The sequence below is a fragment of the Ambystoma mexicanum genome, chromosome 12 (assembly GCF_040938575.1).
Source record: "Ambystoma mexicanum isolate Mex_15411 chromosome 12, UKY_AmexF1_1, whole genome shotgun sequence".
In the NCBI taxonomy this organism is placed as follows: Eukaryota; Metazoa; Chordata; class Amphibia; order Caudata; family Ambystomatidae; genus Ambystoma; species Ambystoma mexicanum.
The window spans coordinates 1,070,410,621-1,070,422,769 of record NC_090936.1 but is presented as its reverse complement, the minus strand read 5'-3'; the positions used below and the strand labels follow the sequence as shown (position 1 = coordinate 1,070,422,769).

The following is a 12,149-nucleotide window of genomic DNA, read 5'->3' as shown; positions in this document are numbered from 1 at the left end:
TAGTCCTCAACAAGTGAAACGTACTTTAGAAGTGCAGAGTGGCGTCTGCTATCACTGGGTAAGACTTTTTCTTTTTATTCAAATGAGCACTTGCCTGTGAAATTCAGTGCTAATGCTGATATTCATCTTGGCAGATTCCGGACCCTGCTGGTAATGCCACTTCTGCTTACTTTAAGGAACCGTCCCTTTGCTTGGGCTCCTAACTTGGGCGTCGGGCTGTTACTGGCAAGGTCAGCTCACTGCCACCATAATTATCACCTCATTGTACCGGATCTGCTGACTTTTGACAGTGCAGCTTTTTCTGGCCTCAGACTTTCTGGTTCTCCTTGGTTGATGCAGAGGACAGAGTCCATCATTGCCACATCTAAGCTCTGTCCTATTGCCGGTTAGTGTCTTGCATGTTCACCAGTGATCCAATAATGTGAGGCTCTTATCATAGGTCTGTGAGTGTTCTTTGCAATGGCCTCTCTCTAATGGCATTTTTGCCATGCCTCCTAGATTGTTAGATGCCCTTAATTTTCATAGGCGGCTCTTCCTGGCTATTATCTCTCTTTTTTAGCAAGAGTCAGTAGTCGCCAATACCTAAAAGCTGCAAGTAACCCTCAGCCCAAATGGGCCCTGTTAGCTAGGGGGTTATGCATAAATGAAAGTAGAAATAATCACAGGACACAGGAGCTTTATGAAAGGTTTTTAATCAATGTGTATGTTTAAGTGTTTTCAATGGGATTTACTGACTGTACCACGTTCCCCACCATGGGGGACACCTGGAACACTGGACTGTGGGACAATGGGCAGGTCTCCCCTGCCCACCCCTCCTCTGCCCATGACAATTGACTTCCCTGGTGACCGTTCTGGAGAAGAAAAAACGTTAGAGTTGAAAGAGGAAGTGAAAAGAGATAGACTGAGAAAGCAAGAAAGAGCCCCCAAAGAGAGGGAAAAGAAGATTAACGCTTCCTGGGGGGTTGCTGTCTCGAGCGGCCCCGCCAGGTCTCCCTGAACTTGCCATGCCGGACTGTGCCTGTCAGCTGTAGCCCGGCAGGAAAAAGGAACTAGCCCAGCCGTGCGTATTGCGGCCTGGGTGAACATGAACGCCCGCACCTGGGGCCGCGTGTGCGGGGTGGACCCGAGCAATGCCGTGGCCTGGGAGGCAATGCCCCCCCCCCCCGTGCGGGCCAGAGGAACAAAGTCCTGGGCCGTGTGTGGTGAGGCCCAGGTGAAAATAACACCCCGGGCCGCTTGTCGCGGCGCCCTGAACCAGAGCATAGTGCCACATTCAGGGCTGCCGGAGCCCTATTAAAGTTGAAACCACTGCCACGGAGGAAAAGTAATGAAATAAAGGGAAGGGCTCCCTAAGCCCTGAAAACAACTTATCTTCCAGTGCCACCACAGGGGGCAACGGGCTTATCAAGCCCCCTCAGTTTGGAACCACTGACACAGAGGACAATAAAGGGCTCCCAAAGCCCTCTACAACGAGAGCAGCCTTACCGCAGAGGAAATGAGGGCTTTCAAAACCCCATGGACCCCAGGAGCAGCAGAGCAGGTGTACCTGTGGTAGCCACTGCGGCAGAGCGGGGAGTTGGTGATTAACTTTGGGGCGGACCACAGTGCAGGTGCTGCAACTAAAAGCTACTGTGCACTATTGATACGTTTTAGTGACTGTGACTGACCAGAGGGACTGAAAGTTACAATCAAGTAAGGGCAGTCTGCAGCTGGCAAGTTTACTTTTTTTTAAATTGGGAAATACATGAAATGTTTGTAGGGAGCTACTGGAAGGGTTTGCATGGGATTGTGAGGCCCAGGGTATGTTCAATTGGGAACTTGACTAAAGTTCATATGATGGAGGGCTTTTTTCCATGGTATCTTCTACCTTGTCTTTAGCACAGTGAGTGATTGGGCCAAATGAAAGGGGTGCACTCTCGTGGGAAATGATTTTAGAGAAGTGATGTGTTTTTACATAAAGGTCCGTAAGGACACTAAAACTCCCCTCTGGTGTACTGTGCCATATTAAGAGCAAGGTACTCTGGGTGTGGCCCATCTCCTGAACTAACAGTTTATATGCAGGTTGCTTGGCGCCCCACCAGAGCAGCTGTTCTGGGATGGTGGGGTGGTGTCAGTAGGTCTGTTCCTGGCCTGGAGTAAGTGCTCACTCAGGCCAGGAAAAAGAAAATCGGGGGCTACATACAGAATGGGGATCAGAGCCGCAGTGCCAGGAGAACCTAGGCAAATCACCCCGTGGCAGTCACTAGCGCCTTTCGCGGACTGTGCAAGACGTTGTATGCCTCCGTTCTAGTGTTGGGTAAATGCTGTTAAAGGCCCGTTCGATTTTCCTATGCCTTTTAATCATAGTATTTCTTGTTTTGATTGGCCTTTCTCTCGGTTGCCTGGATTACCTTTTATGCAATCCCTAGTACTACTCTCCAAGCTCCAAGACGCCCTAAAAGGCAAACGTGACGCTCTATACAAAAATTAAATGATGTTGCAGATCATGACTGATGGCCCTATTTCCAACATGGTATTTAGACTGAAGACTAATATTGAGTGCTCCACATTGCATTATTCTTGCCAGTAAACACTTATGTTACTACTCTGGGTTGAGTTTTATCAGCCACGGAACAAAGTGCTGGGATAAGAACTTGTGATTTTCAGGTTACACTGATTTCTGCAGCAAGTCTGTAAACAGACCGACCTGTTTCACTAATTGTGAGATATGCGAGAAGAATGCACAGTGGTATTGAAGCGTTCAAACAGTGGTAAAAATTAGATAGTCCAGAAAGACAAAGAGATGTTAAACATCAGACTCTTCACACAACTTTATTAAAAATAAGCTGTCCAATGTTCTTTCCAGATGCAGAGGTTTTATGAAAAATCGACAATAGATGCCCTTTCTGCAGGCACTGAATGTGTTTCTTTTAAAGAGGGACCTGCTGTTGTAATGTAATTTATAATGAATTATAGAGACACTGAAGACTTGCGGTTGGAGAACATTTTTCTTGGAGTTAATGATCCCGCTAGCCTGCAGTCGGTGATGGGAGCCCACCTGAGCACTTGTAAAGCGAGTGGGAGTCGGGCTAGATCCATTTGTAATGTGGCTGGATGTTCTGTAATGGGCCCTGAAATGCCAAGCTGTACGGTGCCAGCATGCTCCACACACACAAACATTCTCCGGAGCTAGGGGGGCTTCCAATGCCCTTCCAAGCATTGCGCGAGGAGTTAATGATATCGAACTGTGGTAGCTTGCTGCTGACGAAGGCAGCATGCGGGCCAGCTTTTAGATCTGCTTGGGGTTGTACAGCATTGTGTGCATAGACATCTCGAGTCTCTGGATACATGCCTAAGCACTAAGCCCCAGGATTTAAATGTGTTTCTCGAAAACGAAGCTTTAAGAGGCTGCAGAAATTGTTAATTAGTTTAGGCAGAAGTTCTGTAGTTCTAGAGCAGATTCCATTGTCTGAACCCAAATGTGGGAATCCTCTGGGTGATCTGTACTGAATTATTCCATAAACAAGCCCACCATCGTTGTTTATAGTAGAGATTATAATTAAAGTGCATCATGCCGTCCCCCATCTACTTTACCCTAAAATCACTTGCTGGAGGCTACCCAATTCTGTGTAACCTCTCTTCCTTTTGAGGGCAAAGTGTACTCTGTATCGTGGGCCTTTTGCGAGATGGAGTGGCAAGTGGAGGCCCTAGACGCACATGGTCACAAGAGTACCACAGCCCCCTTTTTTCCTGGGCGATGGGAAATGGAATAACCAGGTATATGACACTAACCTGTGCAGGAGAGGGGTGTGATATGTCCCTTATGTGGTTGACCGCCTCAGCACGTGGGTATTTTTAAATAACTATGATAAGGCCTTCGCCTGGTGCGGATGGGCAAAATACAGGAGCTCCATAAGTACATGCAGAAAAAAATGACACCACAAAAAGCCCAGAAAGTGGTAAACGTTGAACTTCTTTTAGTGCTCACAATATCATTTGCAATAAGGCAGCAGTGAAATCTGACATATTTGGGAACTTATATGCACATATGGCCACCCACAGCCCCTACAACCAGATTCAGGGTGGCAAGAAATTCGGTTGTGCTATGACTGGGCAAATCAAATGTCTGCAGGAGACTGTTTCTGAGCCAAAAATCTAACACGCAACTGCAGACCTATTGGCCAGGGAGGGCGTCCCTGGCAGGTCTACTCAGTTCGCAGAAGGTTGCCATGAAGGAGTAGCTTCCTTAGTCATCTGAGATGGAGAGATGTCCATTTAGCAACATTGTCACAGGGGAGAGTCTGTAAGTCATGCGATTCCCCTTTGAATGACTAGTCTATTTCAGTGTAATGGATACAAGTTATGATGATTACATACTTCAACATTACATTTCACTTAACCATACCGTATTCTGTTCCTGTGCAGCTCTCTGGGGCCCTAATCCCCAGGAGGAGACACCTTTCCTTTCATGTTTTACTTTCTCTGTTATTCTCTGGGTAGAAGGCTTCAGTTCCCCACTGTGATTCATATTACCTATTCACATACTGCTTCTACTGACCCGGATTTGTAACAAGGGTGTTACATCACCAAGTAGCAATGGATCACCATCATGCCTTGGGATAGGATCTTACTCTGTGTAGGTGTAGGCAAGGTGATAGGGAGAAGCAGAGTTCTGGTGCAAAAGGCAATCAACACATGGAGTGACATGCAGAAAACCAATAACAAAGTTTGCGAACAAGGGTATGTACGACCTTAATGAGCAGAAGCAAATGAGGCTTGGGAAATGGTCCATAGATTACAATATGAGACGCAACATCAGATCAGTTCCAGAGCACGCAGCAATTGAACCTAGGTTGCTTTACATGGTAGGGAAAGAAGCCAACGCCTCAGCAATGGAGGCTACCAATCCAGGCAAGGAAAGTTTAGGGCTAGTGTGCGGGTCAAAACCCTCTTGTCAAAGCATCCAGCTGTGAAACTGTGCATTGTGAATGGTGGAAGCCGAACAGTACTAAGTGCCTGTACCCTGTTTGAGAGCCTTGATGGTAACTTCCTTAAACCTGAAGCCATTATTGCTGAAATATTATACCCAGGCATATACATAGTTGCTAAGGCAAGGAAGGGCAGTAGACTTGAGCAGCACTGAGTGGGGTGCTTTGAGAGTGTGCAGAACCCCAGAGTTCCAGAGGAACAAACGTTGCTGTTTGGAGAAGATGTGGGAGTGAAGGCCTTCCACGCAACTGTTCTGCAGAGGATCAGGAGTAGGACTTCAGGGCCTGTTCCCATAAGCTACATGCTGGTGAATGGTCCTGGAGTTGGACTGGAAGTAGTGTATGGATCCAAGACCTCAACTAGCAGAGGGAGCGACTGAGAGAAAGAAAGAGCGAGATCATGAGGCATCGTGTGCATAAGGCAGCTGGATTTCTTGCAAGGGCTCGAGCAGACAGAGGTGTAGTCTCGATATTTTATATACACTATTCAATAATAGTAGAAATAGAAAGCCAACCTACCCCTAAATCGATGCATTGTAATGAAATTGCCCTTCCACCAGACATCCGCAAAACCTGAAACTTATTACTGCTTCAAAATTCATGTCCCTGCTCCAAGACCATCGTGCCTCACCAGACTGTTCTGGCACTAAAGAAAATCCACCATGTTTATATCTTCTGCAATGCAACTATGTATACCCCCTATCTGGAGGCAGTGGTCCTTGTATATATTGTCTATTGTGTCATAACTTGAGCAAAAACGATCAGTTATAGAAACCCGGCATTACCTCAGCTGTCATTCTGGTTCATGGATTGGTCTAGCAGCAAGCACTGTGACCTGGATCTGAGGGGCATTGGGCATTGAATGGAGTGCTGTCAAACTGGCAGATGCGCCCAAATTCCTGTTTACTTGTGTACAGGTGTGTTATAAATGACATTGCATCATATAATATGGTGTATTAAAGTGAATGCAAGTTACAGGGCATTGTCCTTCCCCCCTGGCATCCTTGCATGTTGTTTGGTAGATCCTTCTTTAACACCTGCGATTGACAAATCACACCTTGACTCCTGGTTCCTAAACACCCATCCTGACCTATCGGACACAGGCAGGGATTGCACTATTTTAAGTAGACGCGCTTTCTCTGAAATCATTACACTGGCTTGGAGGGCCCTAGAATGCTGTTTTTTGTGGTATTTTGAAGTCAAACCAAATTATTTTTTGGCGGACATTCCCAGGCGGCATTGCAATTCTTTATTCATGCGATGCTCGTCTTGAGTGGAGGTAATTGTTCAACTTTTGCTAATACTGTGGTTCGCCAGTTTCTAACCACTCCCATTACGTTGAATTTCGACAGTTTACATCAAAATGTATTTGTCGGTAAAGGTAAAAGGGGGGTGGGCAGGGGCTGGTGTAAGGGTTGTAGTGAAGGGGCAATGGTGGTTTGGGGGGCACCCCCCATTAAAAAAAATACATTTCGATGTAAACTGTCAGAAGTAATTTCCACTAATTTACTTCGTGGAAATGACATGGAACCTTGAGTTATATCTGTACACCGATTCTGCTCTTCAGATGTAACCTGATGCTGTGATAGAGGGGTGCTATGTCTCCGACATCACGCTTCATGGGTTCACACTTGACCATCTTTGATCTCTTGACAAGTGACTCTCCCCATGCCATGAACAATGATAGTTTGAGTGCTTGTTCTTTTCACAGATAGGCTTCAGCTAACAAATAGTTTTAGCAGTGTAGATTTCGTATGGGGTCTGTGAACCTTGTTACCTGTGCCACCCTCAATGGAGGCCATGCAAGAAATGCTGCTCACAGAATGCCGCCAACATGGAAGAGGAGGATGCAGGAAGGGTGCTAACAAAAAAGGAGGGACGAGGTTAGGCCAGAGGAGGTGGGGAGGGAAAATAGAGGGGTGAAGATCACAACAAAAGAAGTGGTGGGGGGAGCGGTAGGCAGGTGTCCAGGTGACGCAAGGTGTGTAGGCCCAGCATGAAGGTTTTAGGATGGTGAGGGGGGAGCCGGGTGAGGAAAGCAAAGTCATGGTGGTGATTGGGGGCTGGGGGTTGGGTGGGGGGTGGTTGGCACATGGTATGAGCATTCGGGGGTTGGGGGGCCGGTGATCTCTGATGAAAACCCTTTGCTGCCTTATGACCAAGGCAGCAATCCTCAAATGTGCGACCAATAGACATAGAACCGAAGATTTCACTTTGGGTGTCCTTAAAACTGTCACCTAAAAGGCTCTGCCATTTTTAACAGGTAGGACTCCTGGAGTTAGTTCCTGCTGTCCTATGCCTCACCCTGCACTGCTCCCAGCTCCTGGATAAAGCAGTCACCTTCACATAGCATTCCAGATCTGGGGTAGCAATTGTCAGTCCACGAGGGCCACAAAGGCTTCATCTTGTAATGTTCTGTTGTGAAAATGGTGTTCTTCTGCACGAGAAATGGAGCCACTGAATAAGTGTTTTTAAACCTTGCAATGCCTTCAAATTGGGTACCAGAAGTCCTGCACCCAGGGAAAGTCTACATTTAAAAAATAGTATTCTACCACAACTGTCTAGAAATGCATAGTTATTAAACGTACAGTACGACATGTTTTATTCTTTATTTCGCTGGGGGTGGGGAGGACAGCACTATTTTGTGATTATGTACGAAACTAAAGAACCATGCCTCCTTCTCTGCAGGAGGTCCGGATGATAACTTGATTGAAGGGGGTGGAGCGAAGTTTGTCTGCAAGCCTGGTGCCAGAAACATAACCATCATATTCCACCCCTTGCTCAGGTAAGATCTTTAGGGCAAGCCCCATTGTGCCCGTGTGGTGGGCGCTCTAATGTTGAATCCTTTTCATTTCCCTCCATCGCAACCGCCCCTTATTTTAACAATGGAAACAATGTTATTCTACCTGGAGGAATTCACTGATGTCTGGAGAATCACGCTCTCTGATTTGAGTGCCAGACTTGGCCAAATGCCAGGAAGCTACCATGAAGGTTTGAAATGTTGATGGTTCTCGGTCATCCTAAATTACTATTGTATCAACTTTTCAGAAATTAAGAACGAACATTGTCTTGAACTTTCTGTCTGTGGTTGTTTTCTTTTTTTGTTATTGAAAAACTGCTTACAGTAATAAGTAACATCACTGTTAAAGCAAACCCCACGAGAAGAGACGCGGAGTAAAGTTGGTTGCACTTCTACCTCGTGTGCTGGTCACACAAGTAGCACCCCTTGCAGTATGAATGTCTTTTGCACCTCCTCCCTTACTCCTATGACCCCAAAGCATGCTAAGCGACTCCTCAAACCCCCAACTCCACCATCTGTAACCATTCAATTTCCCCATAGTGACTGCTTCCCCCAAACATCTGTTCAAGTATGTTTTATACCTCTTCTTCACCCCCAAATAGTCTCTATGTTGTCTACACAAAAGTACACGAGCAAGTGCCCCAACGTGACCACAATGCAACATGTTGAGCCCTATGTACGACAAGAGAAATATTTGCCCTCATCTCTGAAAGATACCTCAAGTTATCACCATGTTGTTGTTGCTTGTAGTTTTCTTTTTTTTTTTTTTAACTTTTATTTATTCAGCTTGGTAACACAGGTACAGGTGAGTAACAATAAGGCATATGGAATCAAAGCAGTTCAGTCGGTACAAATACACATAGTTCGTATAAACGAAGCACATAAAGGAAAAAAGAATCAACATATGCACATGGGGGGACACATGGGAAGTCGGAATATAAACAGATGGGGAGGAAAAAAAAAAGTAAAAAAAAAAATTCAAGTACCGCCTAGGGATGAACTAGGTGAGGGGTCTGGGGATACAGGATCCGAGTCGGAGTCAGTGGGAGACATAAATGAGCGTAACTTCAGCCAGATATCTCTAGGTCTGGAATGGGCGGGTTGCTGTAGCGCCCAGGACTCTTCTGTGTCGGAGGCCCACATCACTGCCCTGAGCCACTGTGCATGAGTAGGGGTGGTAGGCCTAAGCCAGCAAAGCAGAATTGTGCGCACAGCAAGTAACATACAGAGGCCAGCAAGTTTTCTGGAGTCACGGTGGCGCTCGGGGAAATCATGAAACAGGCATTTCATCGGGGATAGGGGAATGGGGGATTCAAGGATAGACGACATAGTAGAGCATACTGAGGTCCAGAATTGAGCAAGTCGGGGACAAGACCACATCATGTGGATATAATCAGCATTGTCATATCCACACCTAGGGCACCTAGGGGACGAGTCGCCCGAGATGCGATGTAGCCTGGTCGGGGTGTAGTGGTACCTGTGAAGCACCTTAAATTGAATTAATTTGAATCGGGAGTTGAAGGAGACACCCTGGATACGTGAACACATATGGGCCCAGCGCTCATCGGTCACCTCGAGGCCAAGATCAGTCTCCCAGGAGCGCCGTAGTTTGGGGAATGTAGGGGGCGATCTGGTTTGAAGCAGAGTGTATAGTCTCGAGATTTTGCCCCTCAAGGGGATGGGTGAGGTTAGTTCGGTGATTGCAGGTTCATCGGGAGGCAGTGCTGGGAAGCAAGTGTACTTGTGCTTGAATACTCTACGGAGGGACGAATATTGGAGCCAAATTTTGGCTCCGTTTGGCTCCAATATTCGTCCCTCCGTAGAGTATTCAAGGTCTCCGTCTGAGAGAAGCCGGGAGGTCAGGCCACTCAATGAAGTTACCCTGTTCGAATATGTCACGCAGCAATTCATAACCCGCCTCGGCCCAAGAACGAACTACAGAGGGTGGGACTCGTGGGACTTCCGGGAGGAAATTCCAAATTGGGAGGTTACCATGGAAGGGATGGGTGGTGCCCAGTATTTGCCAAGATTTGGATAAGGCCAGGGATGTGCATGCCGCTGGGTCCAGTGAGTCTGATATCACTGGCATAGGTTTGATCACGAGAGATTGAATGTCACGGTCACTGACTGATAGTCTCTCTAGCCTGACGTGGGGAGGGGGGTCCAGAGTATTGAACCAGTGTGCAGTATGTTGGAGTTGTGCCGCCAGCCAGTACCTAAGGAATTCTGGTGCCCCAAAGCCGCCAGCTTCCATGGGGGCGGAGAGGGTCTTGAGTTTAAGGCGGACTGCGCCCGAGTGCCAGAGGAAGGTGTTTAGGGTACGTGTCAGCGCCTGAAAAAAGTCAGCTCTCGGCCATTGCGGAATATTGGCAAATCTATACAGTAGTTGGGGAAGTACCACCATCTTCAGTACCCCTATCCTGCCCGCCAGTGAGATCGGAAGTTTGTTCCAGCCCTGTATTTTTATTGTAAGATTTGCAAGGTATGACTGATAGTTTTCCTCCAGGACCCGTTCGGTGTGCCTGGACACCACTACGCCTAAATAAGTAAATTTAGATTGGGCCCATGCGAATCCCATGGTATCGGGAGGTGGGAGTGTACTGGGAGTGAGCGGAAAGAGGGTTGATTTGGAACAGTTCACCGTGAGAACAGAGATACGTCCAAATAGAGCAATATCTTCCAGTATTGGGGCCAGGTTAACTTCAGGGGAACGAATATAAAGGAGAGCATTGTCAGCATATAGAGAGACTATATCTGAGGAGCCAGCTGTACGCAGACCCCTATGCGAATGGTTCTGGCGAAGCATGTCAGCAAACGGCTCCATTGCCACCGCGAAGATTAGGGGTGAGAAGGGGCAACCCTGTCTAGTGCCCCTGGCAATGTGAAAAAGGGGGGAACAACGGCCCTCGGTACGGACTCTGGCCACGGGGTCGGAGTACAGTAGCCAGACCCAGGAGACAAAGGTGGGGCCAAATTTGCATTTGTCAAGTACCCGCCAGAGATAGCTCCACGAGCCCGAATCAAAGGCCTTTTGCATATCAAGAGTCGCGGCCACCGCGTGTACACCTGGGCTTACTCTACTTATAATGTTGAAAAGGCGTCTCAAATTCAAGTAGGTGGAGCGGCTCGGGATGAATCCCGACTGATCCGGATGAATGATATGTGGCATAAAGGGGATAAGCCGTAGTGTGAGTGACTTGGTGTTGCTTGTAGTTTTCGTGTAACCCCTGTAGCAGTTCTGCATGAAACCATGCTCTTTCATCATGTCTTTTCTCCCCTCGTCTTCAGGAGAAATTTCGAGGGCTTAAGAGTCCTCTGTGATATACAATCGACACTCCATCAGAAACGATGTTGACATGCCACGTTTTAGAAGCTAGACTCAGAGATCAATGTGATATTGACATCCCTGGGTTTAGAAATAAGAATGATATTGACACCCCTACCCTTAGAAATGTGTTGATTTGAACAGTTGTAGTCCTTGATGTGTAGAGCTTAGATTTCGTTTTCAGCAGGAAAAAAATAACCCTTTGGTAGAGAGCAGTATTCATGACAACTTTTCACGTATCTGCTACTGGCACCATTTAAGGTTGTAGAGAGAAAGTAAGAGATGTAGTAATGCTGCTTTTTCAGGCTTTTACCTCACCCAATTCAGCAAGCATTATTTATTGCAAGGACTCAGGGTAGATGGACACTGGGTGAAGTGAAGGTGATTTCAGATGCCAGATATTGTTAGAGGTCTTTGAAAGTGCTCAAGCGAGAAGCAGATAATGGTGGCCTTGACTCGCCTTGATAGATTTTGACAAGAACAGGATGGGGTTAAAGAAAGCAGTGATGGAATATTCTGTATGAATGGGGAAGAGGAACAATTTGGAATCCATGAAGAAACGAGCAATGTTGAGAATGAAGATTGTAGGATGAAGTCAATGTTGAGAGAGTGTTACTAATAGTTTTGCGTTTCTGATGAATTCGAGAATCATTGGTGTACTTGTCAACTTGACTTGCAATGAGGAAGCATTGGAGTGGAAGATGGGGATCCAGAATTACATTATCAATTCATTTAATGCACTGTGGCTTAAAACGGCTCAGCAGATCTTCACAAATTGTCTGATTGTAAGGAGCTCTCTAGGGAGACACATGAAACCCCATCTGTTGCTACCTGGAAGACTGACTGACCGACCTGAACTTGGGCCAAGTACTTAAATACCTTTCTCACCACAAAGGTTTTCCATTCGAATTTTGTCAACCAAATGTTGATATTTGCTGAACAAGTTAGTTACAGGTATCTCTGTAGTACTGTGAGAGTTTCTTTAGGTATGTGGCCCCACTCAGTCCCAAAATCGCTAATCACACTCCTCTGAAAGCAGGCGCTCTCTTCCTAAGAC

General features: G+C 46.7%; 1 protein-coding gene across 1 annotated transcript in view; it reads left to right on the top strand.

The window, feature by feature from the left end:
• EXOC4 (exocyst complex component 4) overlaps window positions 1-12,149 on the top strand; it is a 2,700,837-nt gene that overhangs the window by 1,034,305 nt on the left and 1,654,383 nt on the right. Inside the window, exon 10 of the mRNA XM_069629625.1 lies at window positions 7,656-7,752. Within this exon, the coding sequence (XP_069485726.1) occupies window positions 7,656-7,752 (97 nt within the window). The remainder of the gene's footprint in view (window positions 1-7,655; window positions 7,753-12,149) is intronic.